General features: G+C 59.4%; 1 protein-coding gene across 7 annotated transcripts in view; it reads right to left on the reverse strand.

Moving 5' to 3' along the window:
- Positions 1–27,843, reverse strand: part of NAV1 (neuron navigator 1) — a 201,751-nt gene that overhangs the window by 68,065 nt on the left and 105,843 nt on the right. For 5 of the 7 annotated variants that reach the window (XM_070768816.1, XM_070768815.1, XM_070768822.1 and 2 more), the window contains 2 exons: positions 12,628–12,730; positions 9,064–9,429 (listed from right to left, as the gene is read on the reverse strand). In XM_070768816.1, the coding sequence (XP_070624917.1) occupies positions 9,064–9,429; positions 12,628–12,730 (469 nt within the window). Of the gene's footprint in view, positions 1–9,063; positions 9,430–12,627; positions 12,731–14,952; positions 15,311–15,487; positions 15,649–27,843 lie in introns of those variants that run through there. The other 2 variants (XM_070768820.1, XM_070768819.1) reach the window with 2 other exon arrangements.

The raw sequence follows: 27,843 nt of genomic DNA on the forward strand, positions 1-27,843 counted from the left end.
TTTGCTGCGCGCCTGCTGTCTACCAAGCGCGTCATTACAACATATTCCATAACGTCCTCACCACAACTCTATTCCTGTTTCACCATCCCCACGAGGATGGACGGCAGCCTTCCCAAAGCCTCAGAGATGGGGTCTGAACCTCCTCCTAACTTGGGCCCCTTTTGTAATACCAGACGGCACGGACTGTCCAGGCACTCCGTGAGCCCAGTGAGCTCATCCCAGAGCAGAAGGCATCAGAGAAAGGGGGAGGCTGAGGATGAAAGAGGAGAGACAGGCGGACAGGCAGGCTGGTGGGGATGAGCCCATCCCTCTCAACAGCTGCTGTAGCCCTTGTCCATCTTGACTGTCAATGAGCTTATATGTCCGCAAACTCAAGGAAAGCCCAGCAGCTCAACTGTAGGTCACAGGACACACTGAGGGGCCCTCCTCAGCCTGCATCCGTTGCCCTGGCAACCTGCACACATCCAGCTGCCCCTCTGGAGTACCTGGCTCACTGCAGCCTTCCAGTGACCCTGTTGGGTCCGCACAGACTCGGTGACCCTGATGAACCCCACACAGACTCAGCAGTGCTTTCGCTGTTCTCTTTTAGGAATTATGGGTGTTTTGAAAGCCAGCAGCTCTCTAAAGCCACCCCTCCTTCCCAGCAGACTGAGGGATCTGACTCCACAGCCTCTTCTCTTCCCGTCTTCCCTCTTCATCACTGATGCTGCCCGAGCTGCCCCCACACCCTCCCTGCAGTGGCTGCTCCCTGGAGCACAGACAGAGCCCCTCTGCAGGCACCTGTGACGCTCGGCCTTTGTGGAGCAGCGGGAAACACCGGGATGCCCCACCCCCTGGCCCTCTGGGCGGGCACGCCCTCCCCCAGGACCCCCAAGTCCAGCCACCACAGCGGCGAGTCCTGCACTGCCTTCCTTTTCTCCCCAACCCACTTCCCCGCCTGTCAGGGCTTTCTGGAATTGTCTCCGAAATAAACCGCTTGTACTCAAACCTTGTCTCGAGTTCTGTTTCTGGGGACCCCGTCCAGGACACGCTTCATATACACACATGCACGCTCAAGGCATGGGCAGCCCTGTCGTGGCAGGAAGGGGCCACGGCCACGTGTGTAGTGCTTGGTGCAATCAGTTCGCTACAGCTGCAAGCTGGCCCCATGGCCAGGGTTTCCAAGCCACACGAGGGCACCACGTGAACAGGCAGGAGCGCTCAGGACGCAGTCCTCCCGCTTCCTCAGTTTGTCACGTTCCCTCTGAGGCTCAGAAACATCACGTTCAAGAGTGAAGGTCAGCACACACTTCCAAAAACCGTCCTATATTTCAGAAGGTGCCTGTGACTGCTGACGGCCACCAGCTTGCTACCGTCAGTCACCAAACGGCTAACATCTAACGCTCATTATATATGAAGTAAGCGTACTCTCTAATTCAGTCCTCGCATGAGCCTTACAGACCAGGCATGACCACTGCTGCCTTTTCCAGCCGAGGGAACTCAGACAAACGGAGAGCGGGCCCCCAGCTCAAGACAAGAGCCGGGCCCCGTCCAGCCCTGAGCCGGCTCCACACCGCTCGGCAACCCCACCAGCCGCCACGGGCCCGAGCTGGCCCGTGCTGGCAAGCCTGCTCACAAAGGCCGGCTTATTTAACTACACACCATAGGACGAAAAGAACATCAAGACGCTGTCAAAAAGCAAAACAAGGTTACCCCGAACAACAGTCTAAGCCCAAACTCGAACTCAGGTGGTAGGTTTAAGAAAGCTTACCCAGACACACTAACAGCTCCTCATAAAGACAGAGGCCGCCAGTCAGGTGAACAGGACAGTATGCTGGGAGTAGAATAAACACATTTCAACCAACAGCTCTTTACACTCTTTAAAGAACACTTTTCTCTTTTCCACCTGACCCTCCCAAGACACAAATGATGACCCTCTGACACACAAACAAACTGAGACTCAGAGGGGCTGGGGGCTTGCTTGGGGCCGCAGAGCAAGCTAGCAGGGGCTCAGGACAGAGTCCAGAGGCCCAGAGGCCCCTTTCCCTGCACCCAGAGGCTGCCAGCCGAGGCCACGTGCACAAGTCTGCAGGCGACAACGTCCCGCCGGGTGTCACCCCGCAGAGATGCAGCCCCCATCCACGTCTTGTTTCTTCTCCTGCCAGGGACACAGCAGGCAGCCCATCCCTTCCAGGTGTGACAGCCTGCAAGGGCAGAACCGGCTTCCCTCCTGAACCTGAATGCTGGGTCCTCCCTGGAACGGCCTCAGCCTCTGCCCCAATCCTGGGTCCCACAGGCACAGGCTGGGCTGAGGGCCCCTGTCTACGGGCGGGATGCCCGCCGGGAAACAGGAGGCAGGCTGAGCAGGACGAGCCTGCTCCCGGCCAGTCACACGGCAGATCTGCCTCCTTCCCAACAAACCCGGCAGATGCGGTGCCTGCAGGAGGATGCGGTCACTGGGGAGGGTGTCTTGGGATCTGGAACCCAGCAAGTGACGCCCCTTCCTGGGAGGGGGCCACTGAGTCCCAGGACGCTCGGCAAGGCAGGAGGGTTTCTTTAAGGCTTGGGCGCCTGCGTCTGGAAGCCAAGAGCCAGCCTGGAGGAGGCCAGGGCCCACGGTTTATGTTATGTGACAGTTTTCAAAGTCAGGCAGTTTAGTGCCAAGGACACGAATGTGATCTGTCCCTAGGCCCCCAGCACCACTCAAGAGGACAAGCTGGGGGTGTGAGGAGGGACATGGGAGGGACAGCAGCCACCACCCGGGGTGGGGACCACCCAGCCCTGGAGACACGCTGTCCCTGGCACACCGCAGGGCTCAGTCTAAGGCTCTGCAGCCTGGGTCTCTGGAGTGTGGTCTTGCAGGGCTGCTGAGACCAATCTACAGCACGCGAAGGGCTCCTGAGAAGGTGTGAGAGGCAGCGCTGCTGCTGATCAGCTGGGTCTCCCGTCTGCCTTCCCAGACCAGCGTTCACACAGACGGACGTGGAGACAGCGAGAGGCACATCCACATCCAAGGCGAGAGGGCACACATGGCCTGTGCACACACACACACACACATGCACACATGGCCCATATACACGTATGCACACACATGCCCATACAAACATGCACACACACACATACACACACAAACAGCCCATACACACATGCACACACACACATACACACACAAACAGCCCATACACACATGCACACACACACACACACAAACAGCCCATACACACATGCACACACACACACACGCACAGCCCATACACACATGCACACACACACACACAGCCCATACACACACGCACACACACACACACAGCCCATACACACACGCACACACACACAGCCCATACACACATGCACACACACACACACGCACAGCCCATACACACATGCACACACACACACACAGCCCATACACACACACACACACACACAGCCCATACACACACGCACACACACACACAGCCCATACACACATGCACACACACACACAGCCCATACACACATGCACACACACACACACACACACAGCCCATACACACATGCACACACACACATGCACAGCCCATACACACATGCACACACACACACACAGCCCATACACACATGCACACACACACACGCACAGCCCATACACACATGCACACACACACATGCACAGCCCATACACACATGCACACACACCCCATACACAACATGTAGACACAGACATGCACACACACCCCATATACAACATGCACACACGCACACACACAGCCCATATACACACATGCACATCCAGAGCACACACGGACACCCCGTACCCGGAGCCTGCTTTCCCCTCCACAGGTGCCACCGCTCCCCCTCCAGCTTCAACCCTGGGGGCCATGGATGGCTGTGGAGCTCATCTCCTTCCTTAGATGAAATCCTAGACCTTCCTACTTTAAGAAAAGAAAATCCCTTTTCTCTTCTCAGGGGCAGAAACGTCCCGCACCGGCACTGAGGACAGGGCCAGGCCGGCGCTGTCCACGGCGCTGTGTCCTGGGCATCATCCCAGCAGGACCACGGCAGGAGGATCAGTCCAGGTGCCCGGTGTTAAGGGGTTGTTGACGACCTGCTTGCACAGGGGGGTGATGAGAACAACAGGGAGCTGGAAATCTGGGTCATTTCAGGAAGTACTGAAATGAACGAGCTTGTCTTTGTCTGGAGAAGAGACTCTGAGCTAGCCTTGAGAACACGACAGACGTCTGGATGGAGGCTTCCACTCGGCCCTTCTTTCCCGGATGACAGCGTCTGAGTCACTGGGCAGAAGTGACGCAGGCGGCAGGGGACACTTGCACGCTTGTGTGTCATCTTACTCTATTTGCAGGCGAATACACCCCCACCAGGCTTCCCAGTGGTAAAGAGCCTGCCTGCCAACACAGAAGATGAGAGTTCGATCCGTCAGGGGGGAAGATGCCCTGGAGGAGGTCACGAAAACCCACTCCAACACTCTTGCCTGGAGAGGCCTGTGGACAGAGGAGCCTGGTGGGCACAAAGAGTCGGACATGAATGAAGTAACTGGGACGCACGCACAAGGCCCCTGTCACTGTGCCCACGCAAATCAAGGCTGAGAGAGGCTGCTGGGGTTACTATGCAGAAGATTTCTTAACTTAAAGGGAAGACGGACTAGCCCCAAATCACTGAGAAGTGTCAGAAAAATACGGCTTCCTGAGTAGCAGAGAATCTGCTGTGGTAGGCAGGGCGGGAGACATGGAGTCTGTATTTTTTTAAAAGCCTTAGTGGTGATAAAACTCTTGGAGAGAAACATTGGGGAAAGGGTTCACGACAGTGGATTTGGCAATAATTTCTTGGCTATGACATCCACAGGCAGGCAATAGAGAAACAGTAGATAAACTGGACTTGATCAAAATGAAAACTTTCATGCATTAAAGAACACCATCAAGAGAAAGAAAAGGCAACCCACAGATGGGAGAAAATGTGTGCAAATCACATCATGTGTCTGATGAGAGATCAATATCCAGAATATATAAAGGACTCCTACAACTCAACCAGAACAACCGAACAGCCTAACTGTCCTAAAAAATGGACAGAGGGCCTGGACAAACACTTCTCTGAAGAAGACATGTAAATGGCTAAGAAACACTAGAGAAGATGTTCAGCATCTCTAGTCATTAGGGAAATACAGATTAAAGCCACAGTGAGACATTGCTTCCCACCCATCAGGATGACTGTTATTAAAAAACAAACACATAGAAAATAACAACTGTAGGCAAGGAAGTGGAGTAATTATAACCCTTGCACATTGCTGGTGGGAATGTAAAATGGTGCAGCTGCTGTGAAAAACAGTATGGTGATTCCTCAAAAAATTAAACAGAACTATCCAGCAATACCACCACTGCAAATACATCCCACAGAATCGAAAGCAGATTCTCAAGCAGATATTTGCACACCCTTGTCCATAGCAAGCTATTCATAATAGCCAGAAGTAGAAGCAACCCAAATGCACATTGATGGGTAAATGGATAAGCTAAATGTGGTGTGTATACACAGTGGAACATTATTTGGCCCTGAAAAGGAAGGAAATTCTGGCGCCTGCTGTGGATGAACCTTGAGGACCTACTGCTGAGTGACATAAGCCAATCAGAAAAAGGCACACACTGTGTGAGCCCATTTCTGTGAGGCTCCTAGAGTAGCCGGGCTCATAGAGACAGAAAGTGGAGGGGCAGGGGCCGGGGAGGGCGAGGGAGTGAGCATCTCACGTGTGCAGAGCTTCAGTCTGGGAAGATGAAAAAGTCCCGGGGATGAACATTGGTGATGGTGACACAGTAATCCGAATGGAATTAATGCCACTGAACTCTTAAACATGGTTAAGATATTCGCCATATAAAAAGACACATTTTACCACAATTGTTTAAATACTTAACTTTAAGTACACAGTGGTTTTGGCAACAGCATCCCCTTTCGTCATCCTGGTTTGCTGAGCTTCAGTTTGAAGAATCTGCCTTCCCTGAGCTCAGCCGGATGCACGACCCAGGAAAGGACAGGGCATTTGGATGGAGTGGGGGTGGGATCTGACTCAGGGCTGAACGCGAACTTGGCAAGAGCTCCAGGTGGACGGCCCCCAGCAGGTAACTGCGGGCACCAGGAAAGCCTGGGGGTCCCTGCTGTCTGCAGCTCACCTGGATGGCTCGTGGCAGCTATCGGCCAGCGGGAGGGGGTGGCCTCACCCCGTCCCGCTGGCCCTGTGCTGGGGCTTTGGAGAGGCAGGAAGTGAATGACCACGGGCAGGGGCTGACAGGGAGATGAGGAGTCGCCGCTGGGAGCGGAGAACAGCTCTGCCTGTTTTATGCGTAGGAAAAGCAGTTTCCTCAGGAGCAGGGCGCTTGGTAAGTTACCAAACCTGGATGGGAACTGCAGCGGGGGAGGGAGGGCCAGGGAGAGGCTGGCAAGCATGGCTCAGGTTTGCTGGAACCCAGGACACCTCGCTTCTAGCTTTCTAGAAAAAAACAACCCTTAACTGTGAAAACTCGTAACTGAGGAGCAACCGCTTACGTTATTTTTATTTTCCATTTTTTCTATATCTATACCGCTTACGTGAAAATTACTGAGGAACATAAACGGACTCCCCTCAACTCGGGCTGCTCAAGGGCACTGAAGGCCTGCTGTGCTCGCGGCGCTGGTGGGGCGGTGAACACTGAAACTCCCTGTAACGGGCTTTGAGCGCGGCTGCTGAGTGCAGCCTGACCGCAGCAGCCTGCGTGAAGCTATCCTGGCTCCAGCACTGCAGGGCACAGTGAGGTCCGCCCGGCGGGTATCGCCCCAGACACTCTGCACCCCTGGGAACTGCAGGCGTCCCTGGACTGTGGGGAGAGTGAACCCAGGGAGGGAGGGTCCCGCACACGGATTCAGGGCATACATGCCATCCAGGGGCAGAGAACAAAGACGGGCGCTCGAGGGTGGGTAAGGGCGTCTTCCCGGCTCCCATCCCCCATCTGTGTCCCCAGGAATGGCCAGCTGCTGACACGTCGGTCCTTGCTGCCAACCCCGGCGGGGCTCTGCGGGACCGCCTGGTCCCCGGGGGGGCGAGTCTGGGTCCCACAGAGGGCAAGAGTCCCTACTGACCTTCGGAGAGGGCGTTTTAACAATGATAGGAATAATAGTAACAATAATACGAATAATGGCAATAAATATGAGCTAACGTGTATTGGGGATTCCCTGGTAGCTCAGACGGTAAAGCGTCTGCCTACAATGCAGGAGATCTGGGTTCAGTCCCTGGGTCGGGAAGATCCACTGGAGAAGGAAATGGCAACCCACTCCAGTACTCTTGCCTGGAAAATCCCATGGACCAAGGAGCCTGGTAGGCTACAGTCCATGGGGTCACAAAGAGTTGGACACGACTGAGCGACTTCAGTTCACCTCAACGAGTATTGAGCATTTACGAAGAGCCAGGAGCTATTCCAAACACCTCCCGTGAGGAAAGCACTTAACCTTCAAAGTCACCGTGGCACGGGTTCTACAGTCGTCTGCACTGAGCAGAGACAAACTGAAGCCTAGAGAGGTTAAGGGACTTGTCCAAGCTCACACAGCCAGTCAGCTGCTGGAGGTGCCATCGCCAGCCTCAGACTGGGCTCTCTCCCAGGGCAGGGGCCTGGCCAGGGAGCACTCTGCATGGCCCCTGTGTGCTTGGGGCGCCGGCTCTCCTGCCTCTGTCTGGTGTGGGGGGCCCTGCAGGTGGGGCCCTGGTCCTTCCCACACAGCAGGGCTTTCAGAGCCCTCAGCCCCAAGGCTTGTGCTTTTGACCTTTCCAGCTGGGTGCTGTCAGGGGGCAGGACCGGACACTTTCTCAGAGAAGAAGGGCTTCCTGGGGCAAGGATCAGGCTCCCAGTGGCCCAGCACACCCTCCGTGCCCAGGAGGAGCTGGACAGCCATCTCAGGTCCCAGCCCCGGGCTGGCCGATGCGAGCGTGAGGTCGGCTGGCCCCTGGGACTTACACCCAGTAAACAGCCCCATTGGTGAGTCAGCTGTTTTGTTTCAGAGCAGCCTGTCAGCCCAACGGGCCCTGCCAGGCCCTCCCAGTACAGCCCCGGGGTGGGGAGCAGTGGATGGCCTGGACCTCAGCTACTTCCCACTCTCCTCCAGTTCAATCTGTTTACTGGGGAGAGGTGGTCCCCAGGGGTCGGGGAGGGGCCCTGCAGCCTCCTGTGTCACGGGTGAGGGGGGGGCGGAGCCAGTCAGGGGTGGGGGTGGCAGGTGGGCGGATGGGGGTGCCCGATGTGGGGGGTGTGTGGGGGTGCCCGAGAGCCTCCAGGAGCGCCCCGGGCTCTGGGAGCCCCTGGCTTGAACACCGAGACTCCAGCACCCCTCTCCTCCTGCCCTCTCCCCTTGCGTTCCAGACTGCTCCCCCGCCTCTCTGTCCAAGTTGCTCCACGAACCAAACGGCTTTAGGCTTTACCGGGGCAGAAAGAGACAAGAGGAAGAAGGCGGGAAAGAAGGGCTCGACGGGCTCTGTTGGATAGACGTTGCAGCGCGGGCAGAGGTTTGCAGGAGAAACCAGGGGAGGGAGGGCGCCAGGGCCGCGCCCGGAGGAGGCAGCGGAGATAGTGCTGCGCCTGGGGCCAGGGCTGCCAACAAACGCGGTGGCCTCTCTTCCAGCGGCCTTTCGGGGGACGGGTCGCTGTCACCCTGACTCTCCAGGCCCACACGCAGCCGCCGGAGCCACTGGCCGGCGGGGGCGGAGACCAGGAGGGCGAGGCTAGGCACAGAGTGACAGCTGCAGGGACTAGTGACGCGGCGCCCTCGCTGACCAATCAGCTCCCCCAGACGCCACCCCCTCGTCTGCCCGGGACCGGCACGCGGTCCTCGACCTTGATCACAGCGCAGCCCCGGCCCCGGGCCGAGGTTCATCCGCCCTAACCCTACGGGGGTCCATGCGCCGGGCTGTCTGCGGTCCCCTCGGCCTCCCTGGGCTATTCGCTCCTCCGCGGTCCCCGTGAACCGTCCCCCGCACCTCCTCCACCCCCCCCATCCCCCGCCCCCGGGGTCCACCCGCCCTTCCCACGTCCGATCACCGGACTGCCCACCTCCCAGCGGCCCGCAGGCCACCCCTACCCAGTGGTGATGTCGTCGTCCTCCGTCATGGTCTTGCCCATGAGGTCGCTGTCGCTCATGTAGCCAGACTTGAGGTCCACGTCTTCCGAGTCCAGGGACTCGACCAGCTCCAGGCGCGAGATGTGGCCGAGCTTGCTCGGGGAGCGCATGGGCATGGTGTGCGCGTAGTGCGCGCGCTCCCCGTGCATGTACCAGGCAGGTGGCCCCTCTGAGCGGCAGCTGCCGCCCACCGACGGCGCGTCCCCGGCCTGCAGCCGCGGGCTGGACTGGCCATAGCGCCAGGAAAGGGGTGATGAGCGGTTGGACAGACTGGACACACTGCGGGGGTTGGCGTCATCACTGTCATAGCAAGTCATCTCCAGGGAGCTGGGCAGGCAGAAAGGCACTGGTTACCCTTGGGCCCTGCGGGGAGCCCCGAGCACTGTCCTCAGGCACCCTGTGGTGCCTCCCTCCCCACTCCTGCCCCAGCATCCCCCCACCCTCACCCCCGGCCTCCAGGTGGCCTCTCAGGGTGTAGGCCCTGCTGCATGTCAGCGCAGGTGTCAAAGGAAGAGGCTAGTGGGCAGAAGGGAAGGGATCCCGTCCACTGCCGAGGGCACAGATTTTGTAATATGACCCCTGTTTGACTCCTCTACTTATTAGATAGTGAGCCAGAGTCCTCATCAACTTTCCTGAGTCTCCATCTCCTCATCTGTCAAATGGAGATGAAACTATAACAGCTTCATCATATATAGATTCAGAAGGACCACATGCAAGTGCCTGGTATGTAGAAGGTGCCCAGTGAACCCATGTGGCAGGGTGGGAGGGGTCACGCAAGAGTAGAAAGCCTCGATCATCCACTCTGCTCAGAGCGTCCAGCACCTCTTTTCTGTTATGAGCTCAGGGTGAGCTGGATGGTGGTCCCTGTAGAAGCCCTGTGGGTGCGCAGGACCAAGACGGCACGGCGGTCAGTGAGCAGGCTTCCTGGCCTGGCTGCTGCCCAGCGTCTCCCCTGGGCCCTCCTGCCGGCCCTGCCAAGCCTTTGCGCACTTTCTCTCTCTAATGACGCAGAGCTTGGGGAGCATGTAAGTTCCCTGAAGGGGGCGCCTATGATCCTGGGAGGTGGCCGGCCTCACTCCTGCTGCTCGGGTCAGACGAGCAAGCAGGAGGATTCTCTGCCTGAGACTCGGGACTGGGCCTCACGTGGTAAGGACTTAATAAAAACAAGCTGCCGTGTCAAGGAGACGAGGAGAGAAGGAAGAGGGCGTGACAGTCCTGGTCGGGATGGGCGCTCTAGGGAAGCCTGTTTTCAGGGCAAACTTGGCACCAAGAGCGGCTGTGCCCCCGGTTCTGTTCTCCTGGCAGTGAGGTGAGGGGGCAGCCCTGACCCCACCACTCATCTTTATCCCAAACATACCTCCAGACACCTCTGAGTCTGTGGCCGAAACTCTAGCTCAAACCTGGGTCCCTGATTTCCAGTCCCAGATCCCACCTTCCAGTCTTGCTCCTCTCTGGGGAGGACGTGTGTGGGGTGGACGGCGTGATGGGCCGGAGCGGGCTGGGGGTGGCCAGAGGGCAGTCTCACTTCCTCTGCAGCCCCAGCCCCCTGACCCAGACTCTCTCCTTGTGGGGGAATCGAGCCAGAGAAATAGGGGAAGTAGCATGGGAGGAAAGGTTTCCAAAAAGGAACTAAACTACAGGCAGCCTGTGACTCCAGGGTGAAAATCGCCTTGCTGGGCGTGCTCACTGGGCCATGAGCTCCTGCAGGACACAGCCCGTGTCTGTCCTGGGAGCTCTGCCCCTGGCTCGCTGGACGCAGAAGCACCCTGATCAGCCTGGGCGAGTCTGGCACGTGGCCCCTTCTCCCCAGCCTCTCGCTGCTCCTCCTCTAACCAGGCCCTGTGTGCACACCCTGTCCGCTCCCAGGGCCGAGGGAGGGCTGATTGATGTAAAGCGTTTGGTACAAGAGCCATCAAAGCTGAGGGAGTCACTGTTTTGGCTATCAGAGTGTGCACCAGGAATAACATAAACCAAAGGCTCAGGGAGGAAGTAGCTCTGGGTCCACAGCAAACAGAAGGGCCGCTTCAGGGCTCTTGGTTCCTCTCCCATAGAGGGAGACGAGCCAGAGGCCCAGGCGCTGCCCTCTAACTGGTCAACTTTACACACGAGGCCTTCCTGTTCCCCTGCGGAAAGCAGCAGGGCCTGCCCGGCGTCAAGCTGCCTTCGTGCGGGGGTTGGGGGTGGGGACAGGAGACGGGGGCTGCTGCCCTTGCCCTGTGGGTGAGTCACCTGGGGTGTGACCCCTCAGGAGCAGAGCGCGTGGGCCTTCTTTGGCATGGGGCTGGCAGGCAAGGTGGGGCTGAGCTGTTCCAACAACTTCCCTAGCTGGGGAAGGAGGGCATCCAAGACTTAATCCACTGGGTCCTCAAAACAGTGAGAGGACTCGAGCCAGACCCCTGTCCCATGTGGGTTCCTGCTTAGGGCTGGGAGGGCTGGAGACGGATGTACAGGGTCCCAGAGCCTCCCAGAGCCCACATCCACTTTCTTCTCGGCCCTCCTCATCACATTCCTTCAGCAGTTAGAATCCTGCTGGCTCGAGCAGAGGTAGTCACAGAGACAGCAGGCTCTGCTTATCACGGGAAATGTTTCAGATGTCTGGGAGCGATGTGCTGAGTGTCCCAGGCGGGGGATGGGGTAGGGCTGGGGAGGAGCGTGGGAAGGAGGGAAACGGGGATCTCAGCAAGGGAGCTGGGAGCTGCTGAGGCCAGACTCAGCTCCACTTCACAGTCACCACCACCCCACAAGGATGGGATGGCTGGGAAGTAATGAGTCCTCTGTCACTGGAGGTATGTAAGTTTGGTTTGCATATAACTTGGCCACACACCTGGGTCAGGAGAAGTCCTTTTCCCACTGCCTATTTGCTCTCATTTTCCAATCCCAGGAGGTGGGGAGGAACCGACTCTTCTCTACCTTCCTGCTCCACACCCCCAGGATTTCTCAATCCTGGCGGTTTGCCCCCTACCCCTAGGGTGTAGCCCAGCCCTCTGTCCCCCTTGGAGCTGACAGCATGAGCTCATCTGGGCAGCCCCAGGAGCCAGTGCAGGAAATTCTGAGTCACGCCGAGCCTGGGGCCAGGACACCAGGGCAGAGAGAGGCGCGGCAGGAGGGTGGGGGTGCCCCGCACGGCGGGGCTGCAAGGGCTCGTGAGGGGCTGGAGGAGGGTGTCCGCACGGCGCAGAGGCTGGGCCGCTTGCCGGCTGAGGGGGTAAGAAGGCTGCTGCGTGTCAGGAAGGGCATGTGGAAGCTTCAGCACAGGGAGAGGAAGGGAGTGAGCAAGCCCTTGAGACAACGGGGAAGTGGACACCCAGGAGGGCGTGGAGGAGGGCAGTCACGGCCTGAGCCACGTGCTGGCTCCTCCTTCCACCCATCCAGTGAGGCTCCAGCCTGATGAGATGAAGTCAAAGTGTTCAGCAGAAGCCGACGCTAGGCAAGGGCGCACTCCCCCCATGGACTCAGTGCATGCTGCCCCGGCCCAGGTGGGGGGCCCGCCCTCCACATAGGGAAGGAGGGGCAGTGGGCTCTTACCTGTGAGTCACCTGGGACCCTCGAAGGCTGGACATGGTTTCCTCCAGGTTCTGGCGCAGATCCAGGACATTCTGCACGGTCCTCTTTCTCTGGGACTCAGGGTCTGGAGGGAGGAGAGGAGCTGGGTGAGTGGGGAGGACTTACTGCTGAGTTCGAGGTGGCCAGAGGCTGCATCCCTGGATGGGCCCTGGGACATGACTGCCTCTCAGGCCTTCCTGAGGGCCTGGGACACACCCTTGAGCCCCTGAGGTCCCAGCCCTGGAAGGGACAGGGGCACCAGCCTTCAGTGTCCTCCCAGACACCCACAGGACCACCCTGGCCTGCATCACTTTGGGGTGCCCTGTAGGCAATGGCACCCCACTCCAGTACTCTTGCCTGGAAAATCCCATGGACAGAGGGGCCTGGTGGGCTGCAGTTCATGGGGTCGCTAGGAGTTGGACACGACTGAGCGACTTCACTTTCACTTTTCACTTTCATGCACTGGAGAAGGAAATGGCAACCCACTCCAGTGTTCTTGCCAGGAGAATCCCAGGGACGGGGAAGCCTGGTGGGCTGCCGTCTATGGGGTTGCACAGAGTTGGACACAACTGAAGCGACTTAGCAGCAGCAGCTTCTCCTAGCAGAGGTTCCAGACCAGGCCCCCGTGGTTGGGGTTAGCCGGAACATCTGCCCAATACCCAGCCTGCCGTGGTGCATGGATTGGTGTTTCACCCTGGCTCTTGGAGGCAGCGGTGCCCGGATGTGTGGTGTTGGCCAGTCTCTGGGGCAGAAATACTCTGCAAGGGTGCTGTGATGTCGCTGAGTCCAGAGCCAGGGAGTGGTTGGTGCTGGGGGTCGGCACTGGGAGCTGGTGGGAGCTGGCATCAGGCCCTGACTGGGAGCACCTGCAGGGGCCGTCGGCGTGCAGGGCCCCGGAGATGCTGGTGGGGAGGGGCAGTGAGCAGCCGCGGGAAGGCTGGGCATGCAGACCCCAGGCCAGAGGTGCACGTCCGGGCGAGTGTGTGTGGGCGCAGCCCCAGTGCAGACTCCTGAAGGATCAGGGCTGTGGAACCAGTTGTGGTTTGCAGGCAGGGCATGACCGCAGACAGAGGAGAGGTGACCACAGCAAACTGAAACAGACCCCATCGCCTTCCCGGGGGAACAGCATCCGAAAGACTGAGGGTACCGGGTGTGAGGACACTCCAGAGCGTCCCCGTCACTCCTGCACTCCAGCCAGGACGCCTCTGTGAAGCGCACACACCGTCCGCCCAAGCCATGGCCTCTCCTGGGCCTTGGACCAGTCACTGAATGTGGACAGCTCCCTCAGTGCCCCTGAAAAGTGACCTGGGAGAGTCAGGGGCCCACAGAGACGACGACAAAGCAACAGGGAAAACTCAACAGCTCTGAGCCCCAGGCAACTGCCCCAACCAGACCCCCGGGGTCTCAGCCTAGAGCCCTTGAGTCCCCCACCCACCCAGACCCAGCAGGAGTGTGCGGCTCTAAAAGCTGTCACAGAGGACATCTCTGAATTCAGGAGGCATTTTCCCCAAGACTAAGTTCGGCTGGCGGCTGCTCAGCCTGCCTTGTCAGCGAGGTGGGGGCAGGGGAGGGGGGCAGGGAGCCAGGTGCACGGCCCTCCCAGAGCCTCAGGGGCACCTTTCCCGAGAAGCAGCTCCACACCCAGGCCAGCGCAGTCCTCTCTCCTCTCCTCCCCTCCTCCGGGGCGGAGGAAGGCTGGCAGCTGGGAGGGATGAGGGCGGGCCTCCTCACATCACTCCTCTGCTGCCCGTGACTGTTTATCCTGGCAAGGCTCACCTGGCGCGGTTTCATGGTTGTCATGATGGTTTGGCGTGGAAAACAGGCAGGGTCAGAAGGTGTATATGTATATTTAAACCTTGGCCCTAAGACGCCTATATGAGGACCAAGAATATGCTGCTGAGACATGGGTTTCTGGGCCAGCGAGATGCTTTCCATGGATTTGGCAGAGACAAGGGGAAAGGTGCACACAGCCGAGGGGTGAGTGGTCCAGAGAGGAGGGGACCAAGGGGCACCTGGAGACCATGTGTGCCACCCCCTGCAGGCCTCAGTGAGTGGAGCGCACGGCAAGTGGGGGAGCTCAGTGCAGCTGCCCCATTTCATGGAGGAGACACTGAGCCCCAGAGGCGGGGCCCTGCACCTCACAGAGCATCTTGGTGCCACCAGCGGCAGGACAGCAGGTACTCAGGGGCCATCACAAGCATGGATGGGCTTGGCCACAGTCAACATACATAAAAAGAATGGACGGATGTGTGTCCCATTAGGACGATGTCTTAAAAAAAAAAAAACAGAGAAAAGTGTTTAACTCACACAGGGTCCTCCTCATAACATGCCAGTAGAGTGGGGCAGAGCTACCCCAAAGTATCCAAATCAGAGCCACAGAAGTCCTTGGAAGTGACCAGTCCAACCGGGTCCGTGGCTCTTGGGGGTGGGTGAGGTGACTGGCTGGAGGTGCAGAAATGTAATAAGGAGGAACATGTGGCACCAGGGTGCCACCCCAGGAGCAGGTGAGCATGGGGGGCAGGCGGGGACAGAGCTGGGACGGAGCAGGGCTGAGGACAGTCGCAGAAGCGCCACCCCATCAATCCCTCCACGCCCCAGCAGCGTCCCCTGGTGGCCATATTGGGGCACATCACCCTGCTCCCCAAAGGCTCAGCTCAGGTGAGGGATGGTGAGGGCGCCTCAGAGCCTGGCGGTGTCTGTACTCTTCACATTTTTAACTCTAAATTACGAATAAGCAGCATCTGTAAAAAGATTCACCCCACACCCCTACCCATCTCTGACCCCAAACCGATAACAGCCGTCATCCCTCTCCTCCCTTTTCCACCATCTTCGCGAGGCTCACTGGGGTGGGGTGTTTTCCGGGGCCCACATGACTCTGACAATGATAGGTTTTGTCGGCTGATGTCTGGACGTGTGCTTCCCAGGCTCAGAAGGTGGCAACAGTCTCCCTAAAACCAGCCATCACCACGGTAACACACAGTCGCCACAAACAGCATCTTCCCAGCATGCACCGGGGCAGAGCGTCTCTTAGGAGACCACAGCATCCTCCCAGCATGCACCGGGGCAGAGCGTCTCTTAGGAGACCACAGCATCCTCCCAGCATGCACCGGGGTGGAGTTTCTCATAGGAGACCACAGACAGACTGCTGTCTCTGTGAGGAGTCCACTCGGCACCCGGTGCGCACACTTGGGGGAGGGGCAGGCACACCCACCCAGATGCACACAGCGTCCCATCGAGGTGGACTCAAAACCAGGCACTTCCCCCATGTGAGACTGCAGGGCTGTTCTTTCCATGACCACGGAGGGCCTCCGACACGCACACACACCTCAGACGCATCCCTCCGTGGTCCGGCCGGCAGCCCGTGGGGGCCGTCACATCAGGATCACAGGCTTCCCACTCTGCCACCCCGCAGACGTGCACATGGAGAGTTGTGTGGTTGCGTCTCCCACCACAAGTGCAGAGGGAAAAGCTGGAAGTAGAGCACAGGGGTCCCTGGGGCTGGAGATGGGGCAGCGCCCTGGGAAGATGATGGCAAGCAGGGTGCTTTCTGCCTGAAGCCTGATCCGGGCAGCAGGCTGCCCCGGACGGCAAGACCATCAATCTGAGTCCCAAAGGAAGGGCTGCCTAGTGGTACCATAGGTCCAGTCCACACAGCCAAGGGCAGGTGCTGGCGGTAACTCCCACCCCATTCCTTCTGACCTGGAGCGAGGCATTTCACCACCCTGCTGAGCTGTATGCTCTACGAAGAGGGGAGAATAGTGTTACCCACTCCCCGGTCTGTCAGGGGGATTAAAGAGCTGTCCTGCGTGCTACGCCCACAGTAAGTTCTCCACAGGAGTGGGGTAGGGTGAGGGGGGCGACCTGGATTGGCTGGAGCTACATGCCCTGCCCAGCTCTTCGCCTTAGATCTGAAACCTGATGTAGTGGGTGAGAGGACAACGACCCCAAGAGATTTAGGGGCATGCAGGAAGGAGTGGGACTCAGGGCCCCTCACCCAGCAGGCACATTTCCCCAAGCTCTGCACAGCTTGAATTACCGGCTGACAATGACGTGAACTTCAGAGGATGCCAAGTGAACACTTGAGACTTACCTGCAACACATTCAGTTCAGCCTGAGGCGGGGCCCAGCCTGTAGACTGGCTCCTGCATCCCGAGTGAATGGACCAGGCAGGAACCAACAGAAGGAACGGAAGTGCCTCAAGAGGAAGATTTTCAAGCCCCAGCATTTCAGAGCTCAAAAGAAACAGCACGTCACTCCAGCTGGAGAGGGTTAGGCTTGTGAGCACCACCAGGTGGGGAGGGGCGAGCCCGAGGCTCGGGCACTGGAGGCCCTGGCCTGGCTGCCCCGTGTTGCCCTGGGGTGGAGAGGCACTCAGATGTCACCAGTGGGGGTGACCACTGTGTAAAGGACCTGTCTGAGACAGCACAAGCTACATCCACCTAGAAACCCAGGCTAGAGGACCTGAGAGAGGCATCTCTCTCTCTCTCACACACCCTCTCTCAGCAACTTCCAAAAAGAAAAAAAAAACTCTCCTGACCCTATTGTCCCAAGGATAGCACCTAAATCTTCTATAAATTCTAAAATTTGTCACAGTTTAGGCCCCTAATACACACAGGTAAAATATCAGTATAATAAGTTACAGTTCAGTTGCTCAGTTGTGTCCAACTCTTTGTGACCCCATGAATCATAGCACACCAGGCCTCCCTGTCCATCACCAACTCCCGGAGTTGACTCAAACTCATGTCCATTGAGTTGGTGATGCCATCCAGCCATCTCATCCTCTGTTGTCCCCTTCTCCTCCCGCCTTCAATCTTTCCCAGCATCAGGGTCTTTTCAAATGAGTCAGTTCTTTGCATCAGGCGGCCAAAATATTGGAGTTTCAGCTTCAGCATCAATTCTTCCAATGAGTATTCAGGACTGATTTCCTTTAGGATGGACTGGTTGGATGTCCTTGCTGCCCAAGGGACTCTCAAGAGTCTTCTCCAACATCACAGTTCAAAAGCATCAATTCTTTGGTGCTCAGCTTTCTTTATAGTCCAACTCTCAGATTTATACATGACTACTGGAAAAACCATAGCTTTGTCTAAGAGCCAGTTACAAACACACATTTCTCTGACAACATGACCCCTAACCAGATGTCCTTGGGCATCTGTGCCGCCACACGACCCCCAGTGTCTATAGATGACCACTCTGTGGACACTGAGTCCCACGTCTTTGGGAGTCTGACTCATTTCTGTCCGTCTTCTCTGCTCTAGGACATGACCTTCAAGGTCTGGCCGGGGCAGGCACTGCAAGCCCACCTTACATATCCTCATTGCTCAGAGGTCATACGGATGGGTTCTGTGGACTCTGGCAGCCAGTGACCCTGCCCTAGATGGACTCCCAGGGGCCGTGGCCTCTGAAGGCTCTGTCTCATGTGAGGCTTGGTGCGGGGCTGAAACTGACAGAGGACAGAGCACCCTGCACACAGACCTCCCCGCCGTCGGGCAGAGCCAAGCGGTCCTCCTGCAACTCCACCCCCTCACCCCTCTCTGAGCCCAGAGGCCCCAACAAGAGCCTGGGGTGGGCCTCCGTGCCAGAGCCTCCCCCTCTACCAGCATGCGGTGTGGAACAGTTTAGTCTATTACTAATTCAGTCATCCCCCTCTTAAGGCACAGTACTGTTGGAGGCAGCTGTTACGGAGCCCTACGGCGTGGCCAGTCCATGCTTCCTGCCATGGAGGGCTCCCAGGTCCCCATCTTTGCCCGGGAGAAGCCTGAACCTTCTCAACCAGCAAGTGATCCTCCCACTGCTGCTGAGTGGGCAGAGCACCCAGGCAGCATCAGGGCTACAAAGCAAGGTGCTGGCCACGAGGCTATGTGAGGCAAGGCGAGGAGCCACCAGGGGCCAGAAGGGGGCAGGAAGGACTCCCCTGGGCTGGAATTGTGAGGCAGGGGTGTCTGCCTGTCACCAGCAGTTTCGATTTTGATTGAATGAGAAGACTTGGCTCAGGGACCCTCAGTAACGTGTCTCCAGGGGGCACTCGGCCAAGAGGAGCCGTGAGGCTGGGGGGGAGGGACAGAGGCGGCTTGGGGGGCTGGGCATTTGGTTTCCGTAGGGTGCGGGCCAGCTGGCTGTGGGGCCTCGGGTAAATTACTCCCCTTTTCTGGGCTTCAGTTGCCCTATGGATAGAGTAAGGGAGCTGGGGCTGGGGACACTCAAGGCTCTAGTCAATTCTGACCGTCTGGCTGTGGAGCTCTGCAGCTGGTGAAGCCTGAGTAAATGTCTCTTCTCCTCCTGGAGAGGGCTGAAAGTGCAGGTGCCAGGGTATCACCCCTAGAGGTGCCCGGGCTGGAGCCAGGGCCCAGGAACCTGCACCGTCCAAGCCCCACTATGGGCAATGCGACCAGGGGTCCCATCTGAGAGCCCGGACACCTTGCTGCAGCCTCAGAGCAGTCTCCCCACTGACACCAGGCTCTGACTTCCAGAGGCCAGGCCTCGGGGCAGTGTGTCCTGGGCCCTCAGCCCAAGTGTGCTCCCTGGGCACAAACAGCACCTTCCTCTCTCTGGGAAAGCCCACTCCAGGGTTCCCAGGCATCACCCCCCTGGAGTCTCTGTGCTGATCCTGGGGTGTGCCTGTCCCCGAGAGGCCACCAGGGGGCGCCGCCGGGCGCTGCTGCAATGCTGAGGGCAGGCAGCTCCCAGTGTTAGCACAGCCCCCTTGGGTGCCCGGCATGCCAGGGCTGCCATCCTCCTGGGAAACAGCCAGGGGCTTGGCACCTCCAGTGGGAGCCGCCGGCTAGAACAGAGGGGCAGTGCCTGCCTCCGGGCACCCGTGGGCTCCAGGCGGCGAGCTCGGATGCGGGGCCAGAGCATGGAGACCCGTTGCTTTCTGCCCCAGCGGCTGCAAGCTGAGTGCCCCCTCTGGAGAGTGGGTCAGGCTTCACAGCCCTGCCCTGGCCGCCCTTCTGCTCTGCAGGGCTCCTGGGCAGACGCGTGCATGGGCAAGAGGGAGCAGGGTCATCGCTCCAGCCCCTGCACCCTGCCCAGCCCGGCCCTTTCTGGGGGCACTGGCGGCCTCTCTCTGCAGCAGGCAGCCCTCAGGCCCTCCAGCCAGCCCAGCACAGCCACTCCCTGACGTCCGGCACGGTCTGCCTCGGGAAAGACCTGCTGGTCCAGGGCAGCTACACAGAGGGCTGTGGGACCCGGGGGCGCCCGCCTCCAGCTCCCTCTTGTCTGCTCCATCTCCCTCTGATGGTTACAGGGCTACAGGGCTACAGGGTTAGAGAGCCAATTCTCGACATTTCTTGTCCAACCCATCCTCCTGGGCCTCCAGGGCTGGCCTCCTGCTGACGGTGGCCTGCCTGCTGCGTGGGGGTCGGGCCCGTCCCCTGACGAGCCTGGCTCTCCTGCCCCATAAACCTCCTGGCTCACTGGCAGTGTTATGGTGATGCTGCCCAGAGCCGTCACGTGACACCGGCTCCAATGGAGTCGCTGCTGCTGGGGGCAGAGCTGTTGTTATGGCAACAGTTCTCACATTAGTGAGGACCATCTGCAGGCAGAGGGGGAGGGGAAGGAAGAGGGTGGGGGCGGGCGGGGCTGGGCCCGGGCCCAGGTGTGGCGACAATCGGAAGGGCCCTGGGGACTTCTAGTAATGTTGGGGTCAGCTGACTGGCCAATTCCTCTGCCACCTGCCAGGCACACTTCTCTGGACTTTCAGATTGTAGCCCGTGTAACTGTCTTGACAACCTTTGAGGTGGTCTGATTATCAGCCCCATTTTACCGTTGAGAAACCTGAAGCCCAGAGAGGATGAGTAAGCTGCAGAAGGCAGTAAAGCCAAGATCGCGACCAGATGGTCTGACTCTGGGAATATCACCATCTAGTATTATCCTGGCCATGATCCACAAATGCACGTATGTATACAGTGTGTTTACAGAGAACTAACTCACGGAGCGTGACAGTCATCCTCTTAAAGTACACAATTCAGTGGGTTTTAGTACATTTGTAAAGTTGCAAAGTGACATTGGATGGCATCACCAACTCAATGGACACGAGTCTGAGTAAATTCCGGGAAACAGGGAAGGACAGAGGAGCCCGGCGTGCTGTAGCCCACAGGGTCACAAAGCGTCGGACACGACTTGGCAGCTGGACCGCACAACAACAAAGCTGTATAGCCAGTGCCGCTGTCGATTCCGGAAGGTCTGTATCACCCCTCGCCCCAGCCCCTGGCAGCCCAGGCCTCCCTTCTGTTTGTGGATCTGCCTGTTCTGGGCGCCCCACAGAAATGAATCTCAAACACGCTGCATTTCGTAACTGGCTTCTCTCACCTTCAAGGCTCATTCACGTATCACGTGTCTGTACTTCACGCCTTTCCACGTCTGAAGCTATACACGCACGCCATGCGCACGGCGTTCCACTGTACAGGAACACTGTATTTTATGTTTCTGCTCTTGTCATTTGATGGGCATTTGGGTCACTTCCATTTTCTGCCTGTTTTATGACTAAAGCTGCTACAACCATTCGTACCCAAACTTCTACATGGACACGTTTTCCGTTCTCTTGGATAAATGCCTTGGAACACAACACGGGATACTGTCTGTGCTGCTTCCTGGAGCGGCCTCACCGACCCGTCTCCACCAGCAGAGCTGAGGGCGCCGACCGCACCATGATCTCGCCAACACCTGTTACTGTCTGTCCTTCTGCTCGCAGCCACCCTTGTGGGCGTCTCAGCAGGGATGTAATTTCCATTTACCCAACGATTTATGCAGTCGAGCATCTTTCACGGTGAAACTACATTTAAGCACAGTTGTATCAGCCACACCTGAACTGCTGAGGGGCCTCAGCCCCGCGCTGGCTGGTGGCAGCACAGCAGAGAGAGGGCAGCTGGGTCACCAAAGCCCCCCAACAGCGCCGCCGAGCCCCCCGGCGTGGTCTGCACCAGTGTCCCGGCGCACCCGCAGGTGCTCCCCTTTGGTGCCCTGCAAGCCCAGCAATCGACTTTATAAACAGGGCCCGTCTGGAGGTGCAGGGGGCCCAGGGTGGGCTGGGCAGAAAGCTGCCGGAGCACAGCGTCCGAGTCAGTGGCAAGCGGGGTGACGCCCTGCTCTGCCCACTCTCACGCCCCGTCTGCGCTGGGCCCCCTCGTCATTGCCTTTCCTGGGCCTCCCAGGGCCCAAGTGACAAGACACACTGTCTCTGAAGGGGCGGCCTTGCTGGGGGTGGGCGCTCCCGGCGTTAACACCCCTGGCTGCAGATCCCCCCTTTCCAGCCTCCTCTGCAGACCTGCCCTTCCTGGCTCCTGGGGAGGGGCTGCACCTTGCCCCCCCCGCCCTCTGCAAGGGGCCTGCAGCCAGCATGGCCTCGGGACCATCCACAGGAACATGATCTGCGACCCCACTCTCTCACCTGTAAGATGAGATGCCGGCCCTGGGACACGGGGACTGGGCTGTGGGTACAAGGTCAGCAGGCCATGTGCCAGCCTGGATGCCCTGCCACCAGTCTGGAGGAGGGCGGGTGTCAAAGGGCTGGCGGGAGCCTTCGAGGCCATTTGAGGGGAGAGACTGAGGCCCAACAGAGTGGCAGAGACCTGGGCAAGACGACAGAGCCAGGCGGGTGTACAGTGGAGGCGGCCAGGCCCCAGGGAGGGCTCGGGGGGACAGCTGGGGGCAGGGCCTGGCTGTGCGGGGCCGCCCTGAGGGGGACCCTCCTAGGAGGCCCCCGCCCCTCGCCCAGGAGCGCATCTGCTCCACAGCAAAGCTGCCGCCCGCCTCACCCGGCCGCCCCTGGGGGCTCCATTTCTGAAAAAGCCTTCTGTGTCACTGATCCCCTCAACCCTCTGCTCCCCGCCGCCCTGGGGGCCCTCAGGCTCAGCCCATCTGCCAGCAACACCTCCAGGGCAGGCCGAACACCCACCGAATGAACCCGGCTAATGAAGGCCAAGACTCCCTCCGTTCACCCGGGCTGGGCCCCAGAGCAGCGAGGTGGGGAGCTAAGTCTCAAGAAGGCTTCCGGCGAGGGGTCTGCCTGTCCGCTGAGTTGCTTCAGTCGTGCCTGACTCTGCGCCCCCATGGACTGTGGCCCCCCCAGGCTCCTCTGTCCATGGGATGCTCCAGGCAAGAATGCTGGAGGGGTTGCATGCCCTCCTCCAGGGGGATCTTCCCGACCCAGGGATCGAACCCGCGCCACATACGTCTCCTCCATTAGCAGGCGGGTTCTTTACCGCTAGTGCCACCTGGGAAGCCCTTCCAACCAGTGGGGGAGGGGGCAGAGCAAGCCGGCATAAACCTGACAAGGCTGGCTGGGGCCCTGCGGGGCAGGCAGTGTCCTCCGAGGCAGGAAGGGAGATGAGCAGGTGTCTACTTAACGCCGAGTGCAGTTATCCTGACTCGATAGGCCAGGCTCAGAGAGGCCACTCAGCTCCCGAAGGTCACACCGCTGGTGTACGTGCTATAGTAGGAATCTTGAGTCCAAGTCTGACTGATGTCCACCATTTTTCAGAATAAATTATAACTGGCAAGGAGGACAGTAGAACTGGGCGCCTGGAGGCCCTTCCTGACAGACAGGCTGGCGTCCAGCATGGCCTTCCAGGCCACAGGAGGAGGCCTGTCCTGCTCTGCCCACGGGATGAATGGGAACAGGGTTGCCAGGAGGCCGCGGGACTGGGCGGCGGGCCAGCCGGCGTCCCCACCTCCAGGACTGCTGGCAGGCATGGGACTGCCTGGCGCTTCCTCGAGGAAGCACTGCCCCTCCGGCCTCTGTCTGCGTAGCCTGCGGGTGCCCTGGCCTGGGAGGAACCTTCCTAGAGCGCCACCCACCAGGCTGCACAGCCCACGTGCCAAGACCAGGCGGGCCGGCCACCCCTGGCCCGGAGTGCGGGAACCCACTGGGCCCCAGCAGCTCCAGGCCGTCCTCCCTGCCCCCACCCCCGGCCTCGCCCAGGGGGGCTGGGGCCCACAGGCTGGGACAGGGCGGCCTCCAGGGCAGCCTCTTCTGGGGCTTGGTCGGCTGGTCCCCACATCTGGGTGAGGGAGAGAGGGCTAGGCAGGGGTGGGCAGGGGCACCTGTGCACCAGGACCCTTCCTCCAGGGGACCAGCCTCAGCTCTGGCCTGGTCCCATGCGGGGAGGGGGTGAGGCCGGGGATGCGCTGGAGGAGCCTGGGACCCACTTAGCGCTTGGCCGGGGAGGAGCAGGGAGAGGGAGCGGGGGACCCTGGGCCTTCTCTGGTCTTTGCCCAACCTCGCTCTCCTGACCCCTCACCCCCCACCCTCCCGCAACCCCACCCCACCCTCCCCCCATGCCCCCCCATGCCCCCCTCCCCCACCCCGACGGCCTGGTAGCTGATGACTGGTTGCCATTTGAATGGAACCAAATTCCCAAGGAAAAGCCCCTGGAGAGCTCACCCTCCTGGGGAGCCCAGCCTCTCCCGCATACCCACGTTCCCCATGGGGTGTAGGTTCTGGAAGAACCCACAGGTCTTCCTGCCGGAGCCTCCTCAAGGGCAGAGATGTTCTAGCGGCGAGTCCCTGCTGTGTGTCGAGGGCCTCCTGTGACCAGGGACACGCACAGGGCTCAGGGGGCGGCTGGGGTGCCCGGGGCTGGGCAGAGAGGGGCCTGCAGAGGACAGGGCCGCCACATGCCTGAGTGGACACGGAGAAGCTGGTGTTCTCTGTGTTCATCCTCCTCCCTGGCGCGAGGGACCGTCCTGGACCCATCAGGCTGGAGCAGGACGCGGAGCTGAGAGGCTGGGACGGGGCTGAGGCCCGAGGCATCCTCCAGAGGAGACCGCGGACCAGAAAGCCAGCAGCTGGGGCTGGCCGCCTGCCTCTGAGAAATACGCAGGCCCTTGGCCAAACTGAGCCCACCTGTCCTACTACCTTGGAAACAAAGAGGCAAAGTAAGAGGTATTAAGCGCCTCCTGTGTGTCAGGAGGTGGCGCTAGTGGTAAAGAACCCCCCCTGCCAACGCAGGAGACATGAGATGTGGGCTGGATCCCTGGGTGGGAAGATGACCTGGAGGAGGAGGGCACGGCAACCCACTCCAGTCTTCTTGCCTGGGAAGTCCCAGGACAGAGGAGCCTGGTGGGCTGCAGTCTAAGGGTTCGCAGAGTCAGAATGACTGAAGTGACTTAGCACGCACCGTGTGCCAAACCCCTCCACATTCACGACACCAGGAGGGTAGGCCCTGCAGCTCGGGGTCGGGGGGTGCATTGGGGGGTGGGGAGGAGGGGAGGCCCCTGCTGTTCCGAGCCCAGCGCCTCTCTGGGACTGCCTCCTGCCCATCAGGGGTCTTCAGTGAAAAAGCACCTAACAGCTCACTGGGACCAGGGAACACCCCTTCCCCCGGCCGCCAGGGGCTTCCCATATCTGTCAGCAGACGGACTGCGTACCAAAGCCACCATCCCGGGGGTTTGTCTACGGTCCAGCTTAGCTTGCTGACAATCTAGGCCCCGGCGTCCTTGCAAATGACTCCAGCCCCTCGCAGCAGAAGGTCCCAGCAGCCGTGAGCCCTGCCCTCCCGGCCCAGGGTCATCCATCATCAATGAGACTGCAGACGCTCGGGAGGGCAGGAAGAGAGATGGGGGTCGGCCTGCGCCAGGTCCAGCTCCAGTTGGCCCTCACGCTGTCTGCTTAAAGGACAGAGGGGGCCTGGCCCTCAGGTTTCCTGCCCGGTGCCCCCACCTCCCATCACAGTCAGCAGTTCCCTCTGCCCCCTCTTCTCGGGGCGGGGTAGCCCGGTGATGACTTGGGGCTCTGCCCTCCTCCCTGCCCCCACCCACCGCTGACAGTTGCCATGGGAACAATAGGTTGGGCTCCTGGGGACCAGGGTAAACAGAGGACTGAACGGATGTCTATGCGTCTCCTCTCCTCCACAGAAAGAATTCAGTATAGAAGTGCCAAGCCCAAGCCAGAGGCTGGGGAGTGGCTCAGGTGGCTTCAGACAGATCCTTCTCCCACCCACAGCCCAAGGATGGGGAGGCCGCGCCATGCGCAGCACCCTGGGCTTCTGCAGGGTGAGAGCTCAGTGTCTCTCGGGTGACTTTCGAGGCCTCCTGGAGAACTGGCCTGGCCTTGTACCACTTTCCCATGTATCACCACCCTTCACGCTCCACCCCTACTGCTCTTGTCTAAGGGCCTTCCCCGCTGGGTGACTCCTACCTGTGCTTCAGTGCCCAGTCACACCTCCTCCAGGAAGCCCTCCTGGCCACCTCAGTGATCACTTCCGCAAACGATGGAACACGTGATGCCTACGTCACTCTGGACCAGCAGCACACCCGACTTTTGCAGGAACCACTCCGGCACCTGCTGGCCTCATCCCCCCAGCCCATACGACATCGACATCGCTGTGTAACCGCACCTCCACCCCAACAGCCCAGGAACGTTTATCTGAACGCAGACCTCCTAGCCTGGAGAGACACCACCCGTCCTGCCCTGAGGTCCCTGCTGGAGCCCGTGGCAGGCTTGCCCAAAGCCTGCACACTGCGTCTCTGTCCATCCCTCACCTCCTCACCCTCTGTCTGCCTCCAGGGCAGAGGCCACAGCTCTCGTCCCCAAGGGCCCGGCACCTGCTCCACGGAGCACAGACGTCCACCTGTCCCACCTTGAGGGACCGCCGCCCACCTTCTGGCTCTCCCTCAAGGAGACTTTCACCACCGCACCCCCCACCCACCCCCCTCACCGCCCCCACCAGCAGCGCCCTCGGCCAGCGCCTGCAGCTCTGTGCGAGTCTGCGCTGGACCGCTTCAGGCCGCTCATAGGATGTGCTTTTCTTCTCCCTGACACCTCCGCCTCTGTTTCCCTGGCCCAGACACAAATCAGAGGAAAGCGGCTCCCCTGACACCAGAAACGCTTTCCATGGAGCTCAGGAACTCACTCTAAAGATCTCCCTGCATTTTCCAGGCCATCACAAACCCCTGTTACCCGTCTGCCCCGTGATTTTCCTGGGGAGGCAGACCTGTATACTTTACTGGACTGATGGCTCTTTAACATGCAGTGAAAAAAGCTACAACAAAACTCTCCATCCCAAACTCATGGAGCTGGGACTCCAGGGATCTCCACCAGCAAGGGTCCCGACCAGCCCGCCCAACGCCCAGTCCGGCAGCTCTTCAGTGGCTGCTTGAGCTCCCCGGGCGCCGTCTCCCCCAGGCAGCCCATCCCAACAACTCAGGGCCACGCCTCCCTGGGTTCCACCATCTGCCTCCACTTGGAGCCACAACTGCTAAATTATACAAAGTAAGTTCCAACAAAAACGTGGACCTTGGCCTTAGAACTCCTGGAGAATCCCCAGTCAGCAGATGTGCTGAGATTAACTGCTTCCAGTGGTAAAGAATTCACCTGCCAAGCAGGAGACATGCATTCAATCCACGGGTGGGGAAGATCCCCTGGAGAAGGAAATAGCAACCCACTCCAGTATTCTCACCCCGGAAATCCCATGGACAAAGGAGCTTGGCGAGCTACAGTCTGTGGCATCACAGAGTCAGACATGAGTTAGCGACTCAGTAGTAGCAGAAAGTCCATGATGACCCCTGGTTACCACACTGGCTGGTCACACGGCTTGTACCCAGTTGCCCCCATGCTCCCACTAGATACACGCAGGCCTTAACCACAAGGTCGGGGAGCGGGCAGCAGGCCTCAGAGCCCAGCTCCAGTCCTGCTGCTCCCGACCAGCCCCTCCTTAATGGAGATGGAATTTATCAAGGCGAGAAGACCCATCCTATCGAGTAGGGGACAGGGAGGGGGATAAAAGGACATTCGACTCCCCGCTGTCAGCCAGAGACCCTAATGAATCCTTTGCTTCCGAAGATGATCATCGGACAGAATAATTCATCGCTAGAGATTAATTGGACTAATTATGTTGGCTTTCAGAATCCCCTGAATAATGACTTTCTCTGGGGTGGGTGTCAGGGATAATTGCCTGATATCTGAGCCTCTTCCCCCAGTGAAAGACCCGCAGAAAGGGATCTCTGGCTCTGAAGGGCGGGCAGGATGGCTCCGTGTCAGCTCTGGCCTGCTTAGAAGGGGCCCGTATTTCACGTAGAAGCCTTTTATGAGGGAGGTGTCATCACGCCTCACGACCTTCCTCCAGCCTCCCTCAGCACGCTCTTCAGAACACCCTGCTTGTCCTGGGACACTCCTTCTTCTCGATGCCGTGGGGTCAGGGAGCCCAGGAGCTGAGTGACCTGCCTTCACGCTGGGGGACTCCCGCACCTGCCCACGAGCCT

The sequence above is a fragment of the Bos indicus genome, chromosome 16 (assembly GCF_029378745.1).
Source record: "Bos indicus isolate NIAB-ARS_2022 breed Sahiwal x Tharparkar chromosome 16, NIAB-ARS_B.indTharparkar_mat_pri_1.0, whole genome shotgun sequence".
Classification (NCBI taxonomy): Eukaryota; Metazoa; Chordata; class Mammalia; order Artiodactyla; family Bovidae; genus Bos; species Bos indicus.